Raw genomic sequence first — 23,038 nt, forward strand, 5'->3', positions numbered from 1 at the left:
AACCTGCGCTTTAACAGAGCCCCTTTTCCTGCAGGGAGCTGCAAGGTGGAATCCTGCCAGCTGGTCCCAGGAGATGTCCTTCTCTTGGAAAGCCAGAGGTTTTCTCTGCCCTGCGATGCCATCCTCATCGAAGGGAGCTGCGTGGTCAACGAGGGGATGCTCACAGGTACACAGAACTGTCCTGGCCTCCCTTGGCCCTTCTCCCACGCCCTCCTTCTGCCCGCTCTGCTTTCCTTCTCACGCAGATGAAGGGATTTGGAGGGAGGCAGCCTGAAAGGTGAATTTAAAAGGGGGCAGGTAAATTAAACTGTGGAACTCTCTCCAGCAAGAGACAGTGATTTGGCTGCCAAATAGAATGGCTTTAAAACATAATGGCGCAAACTCATGGCGGAGGAGAGGGCTGTCAGTGGTCCTACTCTGCCCCCACAGTCAGAGGCAGCGATGCTTCTGGATTTCAGTTGCCAGAGGAAAGAGGGTGATTGTGCGCAGATCCTTCTTGCCCGTTTCCCATTGGGGCATTTGAGACCTTCGGGTGTAGGGCAGTGTAGAAATAAAAAATAAAAATCAACATTTGGATGGCCCCTGTGAGAACAGGATGCCGAACTGGATGGGGATATTTTCACCCCCTCCCATTGCAAGAATCTCCTGGTGTTCTCAGAAAGGAGGGGGCGGAAACTGCTCTTCGCTTCTTCCACTCCTGCCTGACTCTGTGGGAGTCTCTGTGTTATCTATGCAGAGATGAGACAGTTGTGGGTCCAGTGCACTTAGACCTCCTTTCCAGGAGTGGAAGGTCTCTGGAAGTGCTCCAGTTTGCCTAGTCCAGTTGGGACAGGTCCAGATATGGAGCCAAGTCATTGGCATCGGCTCAAAGGCGTACTGACACTTCTTACCTTCTTATGTACCATATTTTTCGCGCTGTAGGATGCACCCGACCATAGGACACACCTTGTTTTAGAGGGGGAGAACAAGAAAAAAAATTCTCCCGCTCTCTGCACAGCGCCCCTTCAGCGAAGCGGCAGGAGAAACGGAGCCCCTTCCATTTCTCCTCCCGCTTAGCTGAAGGGGTGCTGCGCAGCTCTCCCTCTCCCACATTGCCTCCTCCTTCAGTGAAGGCAACCCGAAGCCTCCAGAGCGCAGCGGGAGCGCTCCCTCTGCGCTTCGGAGGCTTTGCGTTGCTATCGCTGAAGCCAAGGAGCCTGCACTTGCTCCATAAGACGCACACACATTCCCCCTTAATTTTTGGAGGGGAAAATGTGCATCTTATAGAGCGAAAAATACGGTACAGCCTTTCCGGCCGAGGGGAGCACAACATTCATGGGCACCATCCCCTTGGCAGCTCCTTCCGCTCTCTGCAGTGCCACCTCAGTGTGTGCCATTGCAATGAAGACAACGCTCTTCCCTTGCCTGGCCCCACCTTGGTTTTCTTCCCCTTGTATCTCATTGCCGTTTGTAAGCTCCTTGGGGCAGGGCCTCCTTTGAAGCGCTGTGCATGTTGATGGCTCTGTTCAAAGTAATCACCATCATTAGTAATAATCCATGCATCCTGATTCAAGCTGCAAGAAAGGCAGTTTTGCATAGACATTAGGAAGAACCTATTCTGGATCTTCAAGATCCTGTTTGATGGCGGAATGGTCTCCTTCGGGAGATGGTGGACTCTCCTTCCTTGGAGGTTTCTAAGCAGAGGTCGGGTGGCCATCTGTCTCGGATGCTCTAGCCGAGATTTCAGCCTTGCCGGGGGTTGGACTGGATGACTCTGGGGGTCCCTTCCAACTCCACGATGCCATGATTCTGTGGTGATGTCCACTGAGCGGGTGGGATTTGGGCTGCGTTTGCAGGCGAAAGCGTTCCTGTGATGAAGACCCCCTTGCCCCAGACGGACAACACCAAGCCCTGGAAAGTTCACAGCGTGGAAGACTACCGCCGACACGTTCTCTTCTGCGGCACAGAGGTCATCCAGACCAAGCGAGCCGGAAAAGGCCCCGTCAGGGCCGTCGTGCTGCAGACAGGTGAGTCAAGCAGCTGTTGTGTGAAAAAAACTGCCCCCTTTCCCTTATGGGGCATGCAGGAGCCCCATAGAGTCCTTTGTAGGTTCTCCATTGGTTGGAGAAAATAACAGAGGTCAGGCAGAGAATATTGAGAAGCAAAGCAGCTAGTAAGCCCAATCTTTATTAAACTGTGGCAACAGGGTCCCCACTCACCCCACGCAGGAGGGAGGAGGAACCCAGAACAATGGTGTCCAAGTTCTTATATGGGCATTTGAAATTGCCTCCCCCGTAGCTCAAGGCCACCCTCAAAAAACATCATACATGCCTCACAGAAAGAGGTGGTCCCCAGCAGAAACTGGAGCGTGTTGCTTCTCTCCTGTTTGCCAGGAGACCTGATCCTGCCTTATCTGATTGCCTTTTCTGGGTAGCCTGGGCATTCCTTGGAGATGGTAAATCCTTAGTTTCTGAATCTCTTACGCATATTGAGAGGGTGCTCAGCTTCACAGACACTTGCCAGACTGTATTCACAGGGAGGTGTAAGCAGCCCCTACAACTGGAAAGCTTTTCCCATTTCCTTCCTCCTTGCAAACACTATATGTACTCTTTCAGGCACTATACTTATGCCTTGTACATTTATGTATTTTTATATATACTGTATTTTTTGCTCTATAAGACGCACCCGACCACAAGACGCACCTAGTTTTTAGAGGAGGAGAACAAGAAAGAAAATATTCTGAATCAAATGTTGTTGAAGAGGCTTTGTGCGGCTATCCCTGAAGCCAGAACAGCAAGAGGGATTGCTGCGCAGCGATCGCTCTTGCTGTTCTGGCTTCAGCGATAGCCGCGCAGCCTGCATTTGCTCCATAAGACGCACATGCATTTCCACTTACTTTTTAGGAGGGAAAAAGTGAGTCTTATAGAGCGAAAAATACGGTGTGTGTATGACTTTAGAATTCCTATAACACAGCTTTGTGATTTACACCTCTTTAAGGTAGGGAGATGGGTGACCCTGAGTGCGGGGGAGGGGGGAGAGGAGAAGAAAAATCGAATTGCTATTTTTGCAATTAGGACTCTTGCCTGTTGGTCCCTGGGAAGGTCATGGCCTCCCTTTTCCCTTCTTTCATGCCCTCCTTCTGCCCCCCCCGCCCCGGTTTCTTTCTCATGCAGATGAAGGGATTTGGAGGGAGGCAGTTTTGCAGGTGACAGGGGTGTGGTGGGGTGGAAGTTAAACTATGGAACTCTTCCTGAAGTGAAGCGTGACTCTCCTTTCTTGAAAGTTGATGGCGCATGTGATGAATGCGTGCAAAACCCTAAATTGAGCTTGACTCACCTGGTGCCAAGAGGAAGCGCTTTGCTTTCGAAAACTAACAATAGCATCCAGGGAGGCGGGAGAATGTAGACCTGCAGGTTGTGCCAAAGAGCCTCTTTTCCAGGCATGATTTTGGTGCCCCAAAAAGGGTAACTGTGTCTTGGGCAGCTCATTGATAAGCGAAACCTTTATCGTCAGGAGTATTCAATCCGCTCTGTGGAGCGGGAAGGGGGAATGAGAGATGGGGAATGAGAAAGGAATCCAAGGGCCTTCTGGCGGTTCCTTCAGTGCGAGAAGTGAGCTTACAGGGAACCAGGCAGAGGGCCTTCTCAGTGGTGGCACCCACTCTGTTTTAACCCTCCCATCAGATGTCAAGGAAATAAACAACTATCTAACTTTTAGAAGACATCTGAAGGCAGCCCTGTTTAGGGAAGTTTTTAATGTTTGTTGTTTTTATTATGTTTTTAGATACGTATGCTGTTTGTTGCCCAGGGTGGTTGGGGAAACCCAGCCAGGTGGGTGGGGTATAAATAAATTATTATTATTATTATTATTATTATTATTATTATTATTATGGCAGGAGATGCATGTCTGCCCCCCACAGCCCACTCTGTGGGCTCTCCCCACCTGCCTCCCTGTGACTGGTTATCATGCAAGAGGATTAGCACTCTCTTCCAATATCTGGAGAGGGACGCAGGTGGCGCTGTGGGTTAAGCCACAGAGCCTAGGACTTGCTGATCTGAAGGTCGGTGGTTCGAATCCCCTCAACAGGGTGAGCTCCTGTTGCTCGGTCCCTGCTCCTGCCTACCTAGCAGGTCAAAAGCACACCAACGCAAGTAGATAAATAGGTACCAGTTCGGCGGGAAGGTAAACGGCGTTTCCGTGAGCTGCTCTGGTTCGCCAGAAGCGGCTTAGTCATGCTGGTCACATGACCCGGAAGCTGTATGCTGGCTCCCTCGGCCAATAAAGCGAGATGAGCACTGAAACCCCAGAGTCAGCCATGACTGCACCTATTGTCAGGGGTCCCTTTACCTTTTGTTGTTGTTCAGTCGTTTCGTCGTGTCCGCCTCTTTGTGACCCCCTGGACTAGAGCATGCCAGGCCCTCCTGTCTTCCACTGCCTTCCGCAGTTTGGTCAAACTCATGCTGGTCGCTTCGAGAACACTATCCAACCATCTCGTCCTCTGTCGTCCCCTTCTCCTTGTGCCCTCCATCTTTCCCAGCATCTGGGTCTTTTCCAGGGAGTCTTCTCTTCTCATGAGGTGGCCAAAGTCTTGGAGCCTCAGCTTCACGATCTGTCCTTCCAGTGAGCCCCTTTACCTTTAGCTTACCAATATCTGGAAGGAGGAGCAAACCTTCTTTCTGCTGCTCCAGAGAATAGAAGCTGAACCAAAGGATTTAGGCTACAAGAAAGGGGGTCCTGGCTCAACCACAGAAAGAACTTTTGGAGGGTGAGAGCTGTTCCACAGTGGAAGGGTCTCCCTCGGAAGGTGGGGGACTCTCCTTCCTTGGAGGGTTTGAAGCAGAGCTTGGACGGCCGTCTCTCAGTTATTCTTTAGCCGAGGTTCCTGCATTGCAGGGGGTGGACTAGAGGACCCTCGGGGTCCCTCCCCACTCTATGGTTCTATTGCTGGGAAAGTGTGCCTGCCCTCTGGGTTCCTTCCAAGTCATTGTGCTTAGAGCTAGTTTCATATGAGGCTGTTTCTGGGACCGCAGGCGCATGCCATCTTACGCACTCCAAAGCCATAAGAAATCCAGTCATAGACACCTTTATTAGAATCACTGAACTGCAGAGGGCGTCTGGTCCTAGCCCCTGACAGATGTCCAGCTGCGTTTGGGCTCTGTGGAGCTTCCTCCCGAGTAAGCACGCAGAGGATCACAGCCTAAATCCAAGCGCAAGAAGGATGGAATGTGGGGCTCTTACCTTGAATGCCAAGTTCTCTGGGAAGCCAAAGGACAAGGCGTGGGGATAACTCCTTGGGCCGAGTCTGTGTCCTGCGTTCGAGTATCGCCCATGCCACGTTTTGCTGCAGGTTTCAACACCGCCAAGGGAGACCTGGTGAGGTCCATCCTTTACCCGAAGCCCCTGAACTTCCGCCTCTACCGAGAAGCCTTCCGCTTCATCGTGGGCCTGGCTCTGATCGGCATCCTGGGGCTGGTCTACACCATCGGGGTGTACGTGAGCCGCAAGGTGAGTCTCGGAGAGACAGCACGGTCTAGTGGTTAGAGTTCTGGGCTAGGACCCAAATCCCCATTGGCCGTGACACCCACTGGTTGGGACCTTTTCTCTGCCCCTCCTACCTCACGGGGCTGTTGTGGGGATGGAAAGGGGAGGAGGAGGATCAGGAGGGGCTCCTTGAGTACCCTGGAGGAGAAGGTGGGTTTGAATGCAATGAATTAATAGATGGGGCTGGGCGGGGGGCTTGGATGGAGCCCCTTAAGGCAGAGGTGCATGGCCGACCCGCTGACCACATCTGTCCGGTGTGTGTTTGTGCCCTCCCAGCAACCCACCTCGGACACGGTGACCATGGCGCTCCTCCTCATGACGGTCGCGGTCCCTCCGGCCATTCCGGCCGCCTTGACCACCGGCATCGTCTACGCCCAGAGGAGGCTGAAGAAGAAGAAGATCTTCTGCATCAGCCCTCAGAGGATCAACATCTGCGGGCAGATCAACCTGGTCTGCTTCGACAAGGTGCCGTCTCTGGGGAATTCCCTTGGCCTTTCAAAGTCCAAATCGGCCAGACTTTGTCATAAAATGGGAGAGTTGGAAGGGATCCTAAGGACCATCTGCCTCAGTCCCTGACAGAGGGACACCCCAAGTCTGCTTGAAAGCCCCCAAGGAAGGAAAGACTTGGAATCTCTTTCCCTGTAGTTTGAATCCTTTGGTAATTTGGGTTTCAGGCACTGAACTTTCGCCAAAGAATTGCAGGGTAGAGCCCAGAGAGGACACTTTGCCCTAGGACACAAACTTTATAGGAAAAATATACATCATTTTGGCTCTTTCATCCTCTTCCCAACTGCCGTCTGCCACCCCATCATCTCTCATCCAACCAGTTCTTGTAAACACTTTCTCAACTCCTTTTTAAAAAAATGTACATGCAGAGTCCTCCTTGTTCCTTATCAGGAGTTGTTTCTCATTCCTAACCTTCAAGCATTAGCTGTTTTGGGGTCTGGCCGCACTCTTGGGTTCGTGACTCTGGCCTTGCTGGTAATGGGTTTTACAGAATTTCTACCTCAGGCCCCAGGAGGGACCATGGCTTAGTACAGCGGTCAGCAACCTTTTTCAGCCGTGGGCTGGTCCACCATCCCTCAGACCTTGTGGTGGGCCGGACTATATATTGGGGGGGGGGGAATTGAACAAATTCTTCCCCAGCCACTCTGGGCGGCTTCCGCAAAGACCCAAAATACACTAAGATGTCACACATTAAAAACTTCCCTGAACAGGGCTGCCTTAAGATGTCTTCTGAATGTCAGGTAGTTGTTTATCTCTTTGACATCTGATGGGAGGGTGTTCCACAAGGCAGGCGCCACCACCGAGAAGGCCCTCTGCCTGGTTCCCTGTAGCTTTGCTTCCCGCAATGAGGGAACCGCCAGAAGGCCCTCGGCACTGGATCTCAGTGTCCGGGCAGAACGATGGGGGTGGAGACGCTCCTTCAGGTACACTGGGCCGAGGCTGTTTGGGGCTTTAAAGGTCAGCACCAACACTTTGAATTGTGCTCAGAAACATCCTGGGAGCCAATGTAGGTCTTTCAGGACTGGTGTTATGTGGTCTCAGCAGCCGCTCCCAGTCACCAGTCTAGCTGCTGCGTTCTAGATTAGTTGCAGTTTCCAGGTCACCTTCAAAGGCAGCTCCACGTAGAGCGCATTGCAGTAGTCCAAGCGGGAGATAACCAGAGCATGCACCACTCTGGCAAGACAGTCTGCGGGCAGGGAGGGTCTCATCCTGCGTACCTGATGGAGCTGGTGGACAGCTGCCCTGGACACGGATTTGACCTGTGCCTCCATGGACAGCTGTGAGTCCAAAATGACTCCCAGGCTGTGCACCTGGTCCTTCCGGGGCACAGTTGCCCCATTCAGGGGTAACTGCCTTGAAGCCTCCAGCCCTTTCATTCCTGGAAGGTTTCTAGTCCTCAGGAGTTCTTTCCTCAAGGCTCAGCGGCACCCAGGGGCTGGGCTTCCACTGGGCAAGGGAGAAGGAAGCTTGCGCCCCACTGAGAGCTTCCCGGTTCCCCCAGCGGCCTTCCCATCTCTCTCTGCCCCCCTCCCCGCTTTGTGGGTCCATCTCTCGCCTTCACCCACCCACAAGGAGATCTGTGCCTGAGCTGCCCTGTGGCACTTGAGCTGAGCATCGGGGCCTCTGCCTTCTGACCAGGGATGCCCTGTGTCTGTTTCCCCCCACCTAGACTGGCACGCTGACAGAGGATGGCCTGGATCTGTGGGGCGCTGTCCCCTGCGAAAAGAGGAGGTAAGCCCCCTGGAATGGTAGCGTTGCAAAGGGAAGTTGTGGTTGTGGTTGTTGTATCCCAGTGATCATCTGGTCCAACTCCCCGGGGTGGCCAGAAAATTCCTTTTAAGTAAACCTGAATACGGAGAGATTAATGAAGAAGCACTGCCCAGCCAAGGGGGCTGCAAAGCCTCAGGCACAAGGTGCGGCCTCTGCTTGGCTCCAGCCCCAGAAGGAGAGGGAGGGGGGGTTGCTGCTATCCAGCTTCCTGCTGCCAAGGAGAGGCTTCGGGGAAATCTAGCAAGGCAGCCCTGCTCCTCTGCAGATTCCGGCAGCAGAGAACAGTGGAAGGTTTAGTCCTCTTGGCAGCGCCTGCCTTGGGGACGGCAGCAGATTCATTTCAGAAGTCTTTCACTTCTTAAATACAAAAGTTTAAGGGGCCAACGGCCCATCTAGTCCAGCAGCACAATAATCTTCCTTCCTTCCTTCCTTCCTTCCTTCCTTCCTTCCTTCCTTCCTTCCTTCCTTCCTTCCTTCCTTCCTTCCTCCCTCCCTCCCTCCCTCCCTCCCTCCCTCCCTCCCTCCCTCCCTCCCTCCCTTCCTTCCTCCTCTTCCTCCTCCTTCTCCTCCTCCTCCTCCTATTCCTCCCTCCTCCTCCTTCCTTCCCTTCCTCCTCCTCTTCCTCCTTCCTCCTCCTCTTCCTTCTTCCTCCTCCTCTTCCTCCTTCTACACCCCTTTGGCTCAGCGCCCTGTTCAAGGGAAGCCCTAAATCTTGTTCTGAAGGAGCCACTGTGTGTTTGGCCTCTGGAACGAAAGGATTAAGGAGGTTATGTTGACAGCTTCCAACAAGGGCCGATTGTTTGTGGAGTAAAGACGGGTGCGGAGAGGGTGAGCAGTGACTGGAAGGCGGATTTCGGTGCTCCAAAAGCCTTCCTCCTGACTTACCTCCCCCTAACTTGGACCTCCTTCCTGGGAGACCAGCGAGAAAGATAGAGGTGGAAAGGTTTCTGGTCGGGTAGCACAGCTGGAGGCAGGAGCGCTTGCTGGAAACCGCAGGAAGGGAAAGGACTCTTGGGTTGGACTAGATGATCCATGAAAACAAGAAAATCAAGAAAAAAATAGCAATACTTCAAAACATTACAAAACGTTAAAATGCTGAAAGAACAAGCAACAAGCACATCAGCATTTCTGAGACTCTGATCCAGGGAAATCTCTCCACTGGGGAAAGCAGACATTTTGCATCCTTCCTTGGCCTGTGGGTGGACTAAACTTCATTTTTACTGCTCCCTTTTCCTCGCCCCTGACCTCCAGTCTTATCTTTTCATAGACCACTCTGAGGGTTTGCTGTTCTTGGTTTTTTTGCAATAAAACAATGTACAAATTTTATGAAACAAATCAATTAACAAATGGATTGGATTATCCCCAGATTGGGCAATATGCATTTTCAAGGGGGAGACTAGCGGAAGGGCAGACAAGGCCAATGAAATAGGCTTTCAAAGATCTGAAGCTGCACAGTCAACTCTGCTGTGGGGCAGCCCTTCGCCTTAGACCCAAAAACGGGCTTCTTCTTTCATCCCTGGCAGCCTTGCTGCTCCAGACAACCCTTTGAGACTCCTCTTGTCCACTTGGGCTGCAGATTCTGGAGCCCAAGCAACATCTGCTGTGTTTTGGGAAAGAGTTTTTTTTTTTTTTTATTATTATTATTATTATTATTATTATTATTACATCGAGAAGAAAGAAAAGAAGAAAAACAGAAATGAAAATGAACACAATATTATTTACAAAACAATGAAGCAAAAATTGGTCTTTGAACTATAGACCCGACCTCCCATCTGTTCCTTACTTCAATTATATATTGCTGGTTGCCAACACACACTTTTATCCAAATTTGACTAATCCTTAATTTATTTTAAATCTGATGTCTTTCTTAAAGCTACCACTGAAATTGCTCGAATGCTGCGACAGAATTTAAACTACAGTAATTATTTTTCAAATGTACTTTAAAGACCTCCTGTTTTGGTTTATTCTTTATTTTTCTGATAAACTATCTAACCCTGCATATTCTGTCAGTTTTTGAATCCATTCATGAATAGAGCGGATTTTATCCATTTTGCAGCAATAAGAACTGTTGCTGCAACTGTAGCAATAAAAAGATACCCTTCGGTTTTTTGCGGGATATCCAAATCTATAATTCCCAGCAGATAAGCTTCTGGTTTTCTGTTAAAAGAGATCTTTAACCTTTTTTGTAATTCTGAATGGATGCTCTCCCCAATACCTGGGTTTTCTTACATAGCCACCACATGTGATAGAGAGTACCTGATTTGCCTGGGAGAGAGTTTTGAAGGCGCTCCTTGGCTAGTGTGGCTAATCGGCACCCCGGACTCTTTCTCCCTCCGGCACGAGGGACCCTGGGGCTCATGCTCTGCTTTCCCTCCCAGCTTCCAGGCTGTGCACAGCTTCTCCAGCGGCTGCCCACTGCCGTGGGGGCCCATCTGCAGAGCCATGGCCACCTGCCACTCCCTGCTGGTCTTGGACGGGAAGATCCAAGGGGATCCCCTGGACGTCAAGATGTTTGAGGGCACCAACTGGGTGAGTCGACTTTCGCACTCAGGGCTGCCGAGGAGGAAAGAGCTGGGAAGGCAGGGCATAATAATAATAATAATTTTTGTTTAGTCATGTCGGACTCTTCGTGACCCCATGGACCAGAGAATGCCAGGCACTCCTGTCTTCCACTGCCTCCCGCAGTTTGGTCAAACTCATGCTGGTAGCTTCGAGAACACTATCCAACCATCTCGTCCTCTGTCGTCCCCTTCTCCTTGTGCCCTCCATCTTTCCCAACATCAGGGTCTTTTCCAGGGAGTCTTCTCTTCTTGTGGAGTCTTGGAGCCTCAGCTTCACGATCTGTCCTTCCAGTGAGCACTCAAGGGAGAGACGTGCTAAGAGGAAGACACGCTTGGCAAATCCTCACCGTGATCAACTCCCACCTGGAAACCAATGTCTCCACTGTGGAAGGATGTGTGGATCCAGAAGTGGCCTCCAGAGTCACTTACGGACTCACTGTTAAGACCGTGTTTATGGAAGACAATCTTACTCTGCTACGAGGGATCGCCAAAGAAGAGGAAGCTTGCAGAGGCATCTGAATGGCCACTGGGATACAGGATGATGGCTCAGGGGGGCCTTTGGCTCTTATCCTCCGACGGTCACCCGGGAGGGACAGCTTCCAGGAGGAAGAGTTGACTGCAGTGACCGGAAACATCCCAGAATCTGCAGCCCTTGTTCATCCTGGGAACATCCTGGGAACACAAGTGGTTCGCAAGACACTCCACTGAGCAGAGCGCTTGTGGTTTGCAGTGCAAAGCCTCAGAAAGGAGTCTGGGGCATGCCAAAGCTCCTCTGCCGTTGCCTGAATGCGCAGGGACACAGCGGCTGCTCCATTGTCAGAGTAAATCTGGCGTAAACATTGTGTCACCCTCCGCTTTGATTTTGGAGGCTGCCCTTCCTGGCTCTTGACCCTTGCGGTCACGCGGCTGGCACCGGGGCACATTCACTGGCACCGCGGCACGTTCACGGGGCTGAAGGCCTTGTCCTCATGCCACCTCCAGCAGGGAGGAGCGTGGGAACGTTGCCCCAGAGGTCCCCTCCCCTCGGCTCCATCCCTCTGCTAACAGGCAGAGCAAAACCCGGGCCCTGTGGCTTCGCTCCAGGACGTGGTTTTTCCTGTCTGTTTGCAACACAATCTGTCAATCTGCTCCAGTATCAGCTGAACCTGCTATTGCATCTCATGCTACTGGTGTGTCCGTCCTTCCGCTGCTGCGTGGCAAAAGCCCCTGGAGGGAGCGCCCAGCGGGGCAACACGGAAAGAGTTGCAGCCCAAGATTGTGGGCAGAGGACAGTTGCCTTTCCCCGTTCCCCACAAGGGCCGGCAGGATTTGGGGAGGGGGTGGAGAGGCAGCGATGCTTCTGGAAGCCACAAGAGGGGAGAACATGGATCTCATGTTCGAATCCTGATTGCAGATTTCCTCCAGGCATCTGGTTGGCCACGGTGAGAACTGCATACTGCCCTTGATAGGCCCCCATTGGCCTCATCCAGCAGGACTCGTCATCCTTCTTCTTCTCCTTTGGCGATCACTCATAGCCGAGTAAGATTGTCTTCCATAAACACGGACCTCCTCTCAGTCTCCTCTTCTCAAAGACTCAGAGAATTGTAGAGTTGGAAGGGAGCCCCAAAGGTCCTCTAGTCTAACCCCGTGCAAGGCAGGAATCTCAGCCAAAGCGTGTCAAGACAGATGGCCAGGCTAAACATCTCCGGCCCCCTCAAGGACTCATCCTAAGACTTGGCTTCCAGACCTTTCACCATCTTTGCCACCCGCTAATCTGGTCCTTGAGACTCTCCCAGTCTCAATGTGTGTTCTCCTCCTTCCTTCTTACAGAAAATGGAGGAGTCCAGCTCGGACGGGAGCAAAGGCAGCGTGCAAGTGAGCCGCACCATTGTCAAGCCAGACAGCAACGCCGCCCAGGTAAGTGCCGCACCTGCCCCTGAGCGGCCCCCGCCCTGGCGGAGCGTCCTGGGGGAGGCAGCAAGGCAGGGGGCAGCTGGCATCACAGCATCTGCTCAGTGAAAGAGCTTCTGGGGCAAAGGAGCCTTGTAGCTTCATTTGCACATCTGCTACCCCGGGCTTCTTTGGGACGGAGGCAAAGGGAAGGTTTTTTCTGGAAGATTCAGGGCAGATGAAAGGAAGTCGGTAGCACATGGTTAAACGATGGGACTCCCTCCCACAGGAGGCAGTGATGGCTGCCAGAGGATAGGACCGATTTATGGAGGAGGAGGAGAGGGCTAGCGATTCTGCTGTGCCTCCACAATTGGAATCAGTGATGCTTCTGAATCCCCATTGCTGGGAACCACAGAAGGGGAGATTTGCTCTTGTGTTCGAATCCTGATTTCTGGTTTCCCATTGGGGCATCTGGTCGACCACTGTGAGAACAGGATTCTGGGCTCAATGGGCCATTGGCTCTTCCTATGCTCTTCAGAAATACATAAAAGCCAGCAGGGATCTTCTGTTGCCATTCTGACCTGGGAGGCATGGAAGGAGGCAGTTTAGAGACAGGACCAAGCCAGAAAGAACTTTCTGTGGAGAGTTTTGGACAAGGAAAAGTCAAATGCACGACTGCAGGGGGAACAGTGGACCGGCAGCAGCTGCTGGCGATTGTTCTCTTTTAGGGCAGACTGAGAGCCGCACACCTTCGCATCCTGGCACCGCAGTGCTCAGTCAGTTGTCCCAAAGCCTGCAAGGCAGACATGAGACCATCTCTCTCTCCCAAGACTGTGTTCCCAGCTATTGGTGTTCAGAGGCAGGTGATGGTGAGGATTGAATTGATTGCCTGTCCTTCCCTGGCAGGTCCCAGGAGTGGACCGCAACCTTTTAAAATTCAGTATGAAAACAAATTACAGGCAGAGGAAGAGGGTGGGTCCTGGCAAAAAAACAGAGAAGGTGTCAGGTGCACCTCTGGGGGGGAGTTCCACATTTGGGGGGGGGGCTGCTGCAGAGAAGGCCCCCTTCCAGGTTTTCAGCACCCGAAACTTTGGTGGTGGCAGGACTAACCAAGAGGGTCCCCCTCTGCCAGTCTTCACACCCAAGGGGGTCTCTAGGGAAGGAGATGGTCTCTTGTGTTACTTCTGGGTTTCGCCGCTCACGCATGCACAGATGAACGTCATGCGTATGCGCAGAAGCGTCAAATTGTGACCCGCGCACACACAAATGCGCGGAGGCAGGTTGCGTTCACTTCTGGATGCGAACGGGGCGCCGGAACGGATCCCGTTCACATCCAGAGGTACCGCTGTACCTCCGTGAATGTGTGCCTTGTCTAGCGTCCATTCTGGCAAACGTCTGTGGCAAACCCAGCAGTACCAAAACTTGTTACTTCTGGGTTTGCCACTCGCACATGCGCAGAAGCGCAGAAGTGCTTTGCCCTGCGTCCGTTTTGGCTATCGTCTGGGGCTCTGGAACAGATCCTGGTCACAGAACAAGGTACGACTGTATGCAGCTGTTTTAAAACGGGGCTTATGTGAGTTATAAAGGCAAATATGAGCGCTGCATTTTGAATTGGTTGATGTTTCCAAGCCATCTTCAAAGGCAGCCCTAGTTAGGGCACATTGCCCTAATCTAATCTGCTCCTTCCTGGACTGGAGAACTCGGGACACACAAGACTTCTGTCTTTTCAGGATTCACTTTCAGTTTGTTGGCCCAAACCCAGCCCATCACTGCCTCCAAACACCTCTCTGGCATCTCAGCTCCTTCTCCCAATTCAGATAGGTCAGAGAGACAGCCATGGACAGGGCTCTAGAGGCAGAAGCAAAACTGCTGGTGTACAGTCTGCCCAGCCCTCCTGAGATGCTCTAGAAGGATGTGGTGGTCCATGGGGCTGAATGTCAGGAGCTCAGCCTACACTTGAGTAGGACCCTGGCAGAGACACATGCCCGACTGTCATGTTCCCTCCCTCCTGGTCGATCATTCGGGAGCATCAAAAGCTTTCTTCTGCCCGAACATCACAGCGACTGATGCCAACAGACACCGGCACACTTAGGGATCCGCAGAGTTTGCGCATTTTGCGTGACAGACCTCAGCAACTCAGCATTTTGGCTAATCTACTTTATTTACATATAAACACACACGGAGCACTGCAACATGGCTCCCTCTCTCTCTAGCATCAGACAGCAAAGAGAGAAAGAACAAAGGACAATAGTCCCCCTTCATGGAACACAGGAACACAAACATCCTGTCTCCGTCACTTCCCACTCTGCGGACTCAAAACATACACCGTCATGTGATAGACAACAATCCCATGACTGCAATCAGGGAGCAGGAATTCTAACACTGAAAGCCACTGCAAGATCAATAAAAATGCACCCAACCATCTCTCTCCCGACAAATGGCCTCAGCCAGGGCAACCAAGGCAGCCTCAGTGTCCTGGCTGGGCCAGAAGCCTCTAGATTGAACTGGTCCCAAATCTTCAGTCTCCTCCAAGCGCATCTGAAACTCGCCCCCAAAGGGAGATAGTAGCCAATGGGTGAGAATTATCTAATACTTCCGTGTCCAGGGAGAGCTTCTGAAGGAAGGGGCACATCACCATCTCCTTCAAGGCGGGCAATACTTCTCCTTCCTCCTTGGACCCACCCAGCCATGAGGGGCAAGGGGGGCTGGCACTCGGGCACCCTTCTTGAAGCAGCTCCTCCACATCTTTGGGATGCAGTAATATTTATGGATTTATTGTTTCATTAGTAAAAGTTACAGTGTAGAAAAACCTCAAAGTGGTTAATAAAAAAGATAAAGAAATTATCGTCAAAAAAACTGTACAGGAGTACGGTAATTTAAAGTTAAAGCCACAGGAAAGCAGATTAAAACTCATGCCAACTTTCTAAGCGTCTGGGTGCAAATCTGAGCAGTTTTGTCCCTAAAACGCCTGGCAGAGTTTCTACAACCACCAGGGACTCTGGCGGGGTCAGAGCAATGCTCTCTTGGCCAGACGACCCAAACCCGTTGTCCGGTCGGAAAAGCTCTGCTGGACGGCCGCTCGGGGAGGCGGAGAAGTCCGCTCTTTGCCGCTGCTGCTGCATGTCCGGGTCTGGCAATGCAGCCTCCCACATGTTGCAGCCATCGACCCTCCTGTTTCGTTGCACGCAGGTCATTAGAGAGCCAAGGCAGCCTACGTTCTTCACAGTGACGGCGGGACCGTTCAAGCGCAGGCCATCCAGGCTACCTCTGATCCTGGAGGTAGTATAGAATCATAGAGCTGTAGGATAGTAGAGTCGGAAGGGGCCTCGGGGGGTCATTTAGTCCAACCCCCTGCAATGCAGGAATCTCAACTCAAGCAGATTCAAAACCTCCAATGAAGGAGAGCCCACTACCTTCCGAGGGAGTCCGTTCCACTGTCAAACGGAGTTTACAGTTCTTCTGGTGTTTAATCCGATTCTCCTTCCTTGCAATGTGAATCCATTGGTTCGGGTCCTACAGTTTGGACCAGCAGAAAACAAGCTGCCTCCCTCTTCCATGGGGCTGCCCTTAAGATACTGGAAGATAACTCTCATGTCACCTTGCGGTCTCCTGTTTTCGAGGCAAAACATACCCAGCTCCTTCAACCATTCCTGCTAAGTCTTGGTTTCCACAACCTTGATCATCCTGGGCTCCCGCCTCTGCACACCATCCAGCTTGTTAAGTTTCTAGCCCTCATCGCACCTATTAGTTCAGCCCCTACCTAGACGCCTTGGGTGTCGTGGTGCTGAATAGAAGCCACCTGCTTGCGGGGAGACCTCCCACTAAGAGCCTCCTGTTCCCGCCACTCCCAGGTCCCCTTGGAAGGCATCGCGATCCTGCACCAGTTTCCCTTCTCCTCCTCTCTGCTGAGGATGTCTGTCATCACGCAAGAGATGGGGAAGGACGGCTACGACCTCTACATGAAGGGAGCCCCGGAGACGGTGGCCGGCTTTTGCAAAACCAACACCGGTAAGGCCCCGAGATCCATGTCCCTGTAAGGTAAACAAGGTAAAGGACCTGGACGGTTAAGTCCAGTCAAAGGCGACTGTGGGGTTGCGGTGCTCATCTCGCTTTCAGGCCAAGGGAGCCGGCGTTTGTCCACAATAAGTATCCAAACAAACAGCTGGGTCAGACTTCAGGGGGAGCCGTTTTAAATGTCCATCTCCGAGGGCCTTCTGGCAGTTCACTCCCTGTGAGAAGCGAGGTTGCAGGGAACCAGGCAAAGGGCCTTCTTGGTGGTGGCGACCACCCTGTGGAACGCCCTCCAATCAGATGCCAGGGAAATAAATAACTAGCTGACTTTTAGAAGACATCTGAAGGCAGCCCTGTTCAGGGAAGTTTTTAAGGTTGGATGTTTTATTGTGCTTTTAACGTTTTGTGGGAGCCACCCAGAGTGGCTGGGGAAACCCAGCCAGATAGGTGGAGTATAAATAATAAATTATTATTAAATCATTATTATTTTAAACAAACACATCCTTGGTTAGCCCCTCTGCTGCTCTTTGACTGGCGCCTCTCTTCTCTCCCTGGCAGTCCCAAAGAACTTCCACAGGGAACTGAAGTGCTTCACGTCTCAAGGCTTCCGCGTCATTGCGCTGGCTCACAAGGAGCTCCGCCTGAACAGGGGCATCAACCTGGACAACTTGGAAAGGTAAGGCTGGCTGAGGTTGGGCCCCCGGGGCTGATGCTGGCCTGACTCCACCAGGCATGGGCTCAATTTATATCGTTCATTATCAAGAGCGGAGTCATCTCCCTTCCGTGTCAGGGGTCATCCACACTTACCTTTCTGCCACGATTTCCAGGCAGGGTCTGCAATTTAAGGCTCAGGATCTTCACGCCCCCCCCCCATCTTGCTTCCTGCTCTGGAGTTTCCTCACAAAAACCTGCATTTTGATGGTCAGTTGGCGCAAACGGCAATCTGCAGGAAACACAAATTGACATTTGCACCGACTGGGCTTTATAGAGCCAATTTTTGCAGGGAAAACTCCAGGGTGTGTGTGTGTGGGGGGGGGGGCCATCAGCCCTCAGACACAGAACTTTTAAGCATGGAAAGAGCAGGGTCAAAAGGTAAGTGTTATAGGATTTCTAAGGTCTCAAATATCTAAATCATATGTTCATTAATTTACAAGGCAAACACATACAGAAGTATGTAAACCACATGTCTGAAATAGCACAGGATGTTGGGATACTGCCAGGGAGACAAAGGCCATCATGACCCCACGTCGCCTCCGGACGATCCATTGATCTCCCATAGACACGCAGTACCATTCAATTAGCGACACGAACTCCAGAAATAGCTTGCCACATTCCAGAGCTGATGCACACTCTATCAACAGAATTCGCACAGCGAAAGATGCACGCAGGAGAGCATTATTTACAACTTTATTCAGCGTTGGTCAGAACAAAGAGAAAACATGACTGCCTGCTTCAATGTCTCAGGCACAGAGAGAAAACGAAAGCATAGACACAACAGAAACATCCTGTGAACAGGAAATACACAGACTCTGTGACTTACAAAGTCTGCTCCCTTTTAAGGTGGAACGGAAATATCCTAACACAGGAGAGAAATCCTGAAGCCATTTTGACTCTCCCAAATGGGCCTCAAATGTTTCTCTGCAAGGAGGAAGGAAATGGGAAAGCCTCCCCACTGCCTCTTTGCTCACAAATCCTGTCTTAAGGGCGTATCTGTGTATGAATAGGGTGAGCCTGTGACCTGGAGTCAGGAACTGAGCAGGGCCGTCTTACCCATAGGCGCTAGGGGTGCGGGGCACCCAGGTGCTGCGATCTCAGGGGCACCAGGCTGAGAGTCCGGGGCCCGAGAGTTGGGTCTGGGGAAGAGCCCGTCCCTCGGTTGGAGCTCTGCGGTGGGCTCTTCTGCTGCGGGCGGCTCTGTGCTGCAAGTTTGGGAGCAAGCGAGCCAGCGAGACGCTGAGGCGGTTGGCACTATTTTTCTAATAACGTGGAAGAGCCTCACTGGCAGCCAGCAGCATATTGGGGGACGACTTCATAGAGGACTCTCTGTGGGGCCGGCCACCTCAAGGCCGTGCTCCAGAGCAGCCCCCAGGCCTCTCTGGGTCCAGCAGCTCCTCTGGGTCCCTTCAGAAGCCCCTCACTCTCCCCTCTTGCCACCCAGAGACAAGCTGGAGTCCGGCCTGACCTTCTTGGGTCTCCTGGTCATGGAGAATCGGCTGAAGATGGAGACCCAGGCTGTCCTGGAAGAACTCAGCTCTGCTCGCATCCGCAGCGTCATGGTCACAGGTAGGTAGGTTGTGGTTGGGTGGTTGTGAAGGGTTTGCAAGGGGTTCTTCCTCGCTGGGGTTTCCCAAAGGCTTTAACTGGGGGGTGGGGGAGATCAGGCCTTTATTGATGCAAACATACGTGGGGCTCAGTCTCTCTAAAAATCATAGGCGGGGGTGGAGGCAGGCTGGAACTGCATTGCAGTTGACAAATTTCCCAAGAAACGAAGCTTTTCTTTTGTGGTCGTATACTGGCATTTGCAAACCTTTGGCTAAATGCATGCAGCGTTTGAGCTTTCGAGTCCGATTCTCCCAACCGATTAAGCCGTTCTGGATGGTGTTGAATAGAAACAAGATGGTGGTCCAAAATTGTTTTCGGCCCCCTGCAGACTGCCAGTATTTTGTGGGATGCTGGTGTGCACATTTCAAGCCCAGAAAAGTTCTCTCTTGGCCCAGAGCCACAAAGAAACACACTTTTCTTCCCGTTTGGAAAGTGACTGCGAAACCCATTGAAAAATGTGGGGTGAATGGATGATGAATGGCGAGACGTGTCAACACCCTATCAGAGAATCAAGATGAGAGAAGTCCCAGTGGCCTTTGGGCCTTCAGTAGGAAACCTTCAGTTAGTTACTGGCAATGGGAGGGAGAGTGTGCTGGTCCCAAGGGTTAACCGTGCGGAGAGGTCTGAGTCCAGTCCAAGGTCGAGGGTGCAGTATGGAGGCTGTCCGTCAAAGCTGAAGCTGGATCCAAGGCAGGGAGTCGGGTGAGGTCAGGAACTCTGGCAGATGAGCAGGACAGTTTGCCGGCAGGAACAGGCTACCAACAATGTTGCTCCTGCAACCTGGGACAGGGGCTGGCCGGCTTTTATCTGCCCTGAGGCATAGGGCGGCCCCGGTCCACAGGTGACTCACCTCTCCTGGCCTGGAGGTCAGTACTCCTCCTGTGGGAACTCAGTTCCCTCCGCCTCTCTGCCCTGAGCCTCTGCAGCTCAGGAGAGGCTGGAGAGTTACTTGACCCAGAGGCAACCTCCTCTTCCCCTGACGGGGCTGAGAGTGGAGCACCTGCAGGCAATGGGTCCTCCATCACCTCAGGAGCCAGAGCAGACTCAGCTGGTGCCCGCACCTGAGGATCCAGCACAGGTGAGGACCCTTCAGGCTCAAGCCCCAGCCCCGGCACAGCTGGTTCTGGAGGCGGGGACTCCTGTGCAGGCTGGGATTCCTCAGGTTCAGCATCCAAGTCCGAATCCCAGGCCATCACACCCACAGACTTTCTCCCTTCCCCTTGCTTTCAGGCGACAATCTTCAGACAGCCATCACAGTCGCCAGGAACTGTGGGATGTTCTCCTTCGGCACCAGAGTGATCCTGGTAGAAGCCAGGGAGGCAGAGGGCTCCAACCGGGCATCCGTTACTTGGCAGCTGATAGAGGAGGTGTTCAATTCAGACGAAAACATGGTAAGGCAGGAGCTCCAGAGCTCTTTGCATAGCTTCAATCTGGGTGGAATGGGTGTGCCCCAAGCTGCTGACCCCGTTTGGCTGAGATGCTTCCAATTGCGCAAATTCTGAACTAAGTCACCGGGGCGTAATTCCTGACTTCCTGACTTCCAGACTCCCGACATCTCCATTGACGTCTCTGATGCTAGTGGGAAAGAGAGGGACTTCCACTTCGCCTTGAACGGGGACACCTATCACGTCCTCATGAAACACTTCGGCAGCCTCCTGCCCAAGGTACACTGTGGGGAAGGCGGTGGGTGGTCCCTAGGGCTGGTGGCAGGGAGGGAATGAGGAATGGACCCCCATTGAGACCAGGACGCATCCTTAAGGGCGCTTCCTTGGAACCAGCCTGCAATGTGGGACTTTCTTTGGCCTCCAGGTGTGTGTCTTGTGAAGCAATAAACGTCCTGCGCTTTCAGGGTGGGCTTGTACTGGACCGTCTTGATCTTCTGTCCACGGCGCAAATGTTCTTTGGCGCTCCCAGATTTCTCCCGCGTCATTGACTCCTCTACACGGCGTCCCTGGACTCCTCCGGGACACTGTTTCATAGAATCGTAGCATTCCGAACAGGAGGGATCCCCTCAGCGCCATCTAGTTCAGCCCTCTGCAGTGCTAAAGAATCCCAGATAGATGGCCATCCTGTGGGAATGTTTAGGGGTGCAGGAGAGGATATATTGTCTGATTATAGCCTTTCCAACTTGTGTAAACAAGTTCACAATTTAGCAGAGAAACATTTCCCTTTTTAAACTCGCAGCGGATGTGTTTGCTCAGCTAAAGCCTCTATAATAACTGTTTTGGTATTTTCCCCTTATTCCCTCATAAAAGATAAGACAGGACACAGTCTTCTATAAAAGTATAAAAAGAGTTTCCTCACACATCATTCTGTTCACAGTAGGATCCCAGAAGGCAGACTTAGCTTAGAAAAGTAGCATACACCTGGAAACTATCTCATAAGGAGACAGTCCCTTTGTCCTCTCTTGGCTGGAGGCCAGGAGAGCATCTTTGGCTAAGCAGATGTTGCTTCTTCGATGCATGTGGAGAAAGAGAGATGGCTGCCCTGCCCTGTGCTTTTGTCGTTACCTGCACAGGTGAGGCCACGCCCACCTCTCGTCACATGCAGAGGAAGTCTTCCCAGCCCAGAAGGAAACAGGAAGTTGACCTGCTGGCTGGACAAACATTCCTCCCCATGTGTAAACATGTTCACTCTAGGAATGTTGTACTTGACTGCTCTTGTGTTTCACATCCCACAGATCCAACCTCTGTTTAAAAACATTTAGTGAAGGAGACGCCACTAGATGAGGCTTAGAGTCCCTTCAAACTCTACAATTCTATAATTCTGTGTTTGTTTGGTGGGGCGTTTTTTTTCCTATCCACAGATTCTTCTGAACGCAACAGTGTTTGCCAGGATGTCTCCAGCACAGAAGTCCAGCCTTGTGGAAGAGTTTCAGAAGCTAGAGTAGGTTCCTTGCTTGCCATCGTGATTCTGGGAGCGGAGCTCAGGGGAGAGGGAGAAGGACCTTTTTGTCCTCACAGTAATGTTTAAGATATTCCTTGAATATAATCCATTCTTGATTTACCTTTTGCATCGAATACCCTCATACCCTCCCTGTCATTTTTGCCATTTGCAGATACTCTCATAGTTTAACTTGCCATTCTGATTTTGTAGGTATAGTTTCATTTTTCCAATACGTTGCAATAAAAATTCTGGCTTGCGGATGTTGCATACATAAAGAGAGATCTTACTTCTTTTTTTATTTCAGTTGACATTATCCCTAATAAGAAGGCTTCTGGTCGTTTTGTGAATGGGATTTTTAACATCTTTTTTTTAAAAAAAACCAAAACCAAAACCTGAACTTTTAAACTATGTTCCCTCCTGTCTCCTAGCTACTACGTGGGAATGTGTGGCGACGGAGCCAACGACTGCGGGGTAGGTAATTAGATTTGTTAAATAATAATAATAATAATAATAAAGCTTGTGACCCACCCGGATCCCTTTCCCCACGGATGTGGTGGGTCCTAAGTGGAAACCAAAAGGCAATTCCTGTTCCTACAATTCTCTTGATTCCATCTGAGACTGAATGGGGGCGGATGCTGATGCTGCTGCTCTTTCAGGCCTTGAAGATGGCTCACGCCGGGATCTCCCTCTCGGAGCAAGAGGCTTCCGTCGCGTCTCCCTTCACCTCCCAAATCCCGAACATCGAGTGTGTGCCAGAACTGATCAGGTGGGTTTTGCCTCCTTCGCTTCCGTGGCTTTGTTCCCGCCAGGCCAAACCTCTCTGGAGGTGCCTTGTGGGACCCAGTGTGGCTTTCCTCCGCTGCCTCCTTCCTCCTGTTGTTGTAATAATAATAATAATAATAATAATAATGATAATAAAATAGTCCCCACTCACCCCAGGCAGGAGGAACCCAGAACAACGGTGCACAAGCCCTTATATAGACTTCTGAAATTGCCCACCCTGTAGCCTAAGACCCCCCCAAAAAACATCATCCCTACAACACAGAAGGAAATGGTCTGCCACACAAATCCTGATAATGGTCACTGATTGCTTTACCTGGGCAGCCTGGCCATTCTGTTGTGATGGTCAATATTTTAGTTTCCTGAATCCTGGTCACAGGCTCACCCTATTCATACACAAATACGCCCTTAAGACAGGATTTGTAAGCAAAAAGGCAATGGGATGGCTTTCCCCATTTGCCTCCTTTACTGCAGAGGAATACCGTACTTTTCGCTCTATAAGACACACTTTTTCCCTCCTAAAAAGTAAGAGGAAATGTGTGTGCTTCTTATGGAGCGAATGCAGGCTGTGCAGCTGTCCCAGAAGCCAGAGGTGCACACCGATCCCTCTTGCTCTTCTGGCTTCAACGACAGCAACGCAAGGCCTCTTGAGCGCAGGGGGAGCGCTCCTGCCTCTTTGCTCTAGAGGCGTTGCGTTGCTTTCTTGTTTCTTGTTTTCCTCCTCTGAAAACTAGGTGCATCTTATGGTCGGGTGTATCTTATAGAACGAAAAATACGGTATTTGAGGTCATGGGAAGAATCCAAATGGCTTA

The 23,038-nt window shown here is 51.6% G+C and overlaps 1 protein-coding gene across 3 annotated transcripts in view; it reads left to right on the top strand.

The window, feature by feature from the left end:
* LOC309369691 (putative cation-transporting ATPase 13A5) overlaps positions 1-23,038 on the top strand; it is a 55,965-nt gene that overhangs the window by 24,996 nt on the left and 7,931 nt on the right. For 2 of the 3 annotated variants that reach the window (XM_081910790.1, XM_081910792.1), the window contains 16 exons: positions 35-166; positions 1,836-2,006; positions 5,327-5,484; positions 5,797-5,985; positions 7,697-7,758; positions 10,176-10,326; positions 12,168-12,254; positions 15,417-15,506; positions 16,079-16,235; positions 16,797-16,914; positions 18,397-18,521; positions 19,791-19,951; positions 20,105-20,224; positions 21,367-21,446; positions 21,875-21,917; positions 22,103-22,212. In XM_081910790.1, coding sequence (XP_081766916.1) covers positions 35-166; positions 1,836-2,006; positions 5,327-5,484; positions 5,797-5,985; positions 7,697-7,758; positions 10,176-10,326; positions 12,168-12,254; positions 15,417-15,506; positions 16,079-16,235; positions 16,797-16,914; positions 18,397-18,521; positions 19,791-19,951; positions 20,105-20,224; positions 21,367-21,446; positions 21,875-21,917; positions 22,103-22,212 — 1,954 coding nt within the window. The remainder of the gene's footprint in view (positions 1-34; positions 167-1,835; positions 2,007-5,326; positions 5,485-5,796; positions 5,986-7,696; positions 7,759-10,175; positions 10,327-12,167; positions 12,255-15,416; positions 15,507-16,078; positions 16,236-16,796; positions 16,915-18,396; positions 18,522-19,790; positions 19,952-20,104; positions 20,225-21,366; positions 21,447-21,874; positions 21,918-22,102; positions 22,213-23,038) is intronic. The other variant, XM_081910791.1, reaches the window with a different exon arrangement.

Source organism: Podarcis melisellensis (genome assembly GCF_964234715.1).
Source record: "Podarcis melisellensis genome assembly, chromosome: 5".
Taxonomy (NCBI): Eukaryota; Metazoa; Chordata; class Lepidosauria; order Squamata; family Lacertidae; genus Podarcis; species Podarcis melisellensis.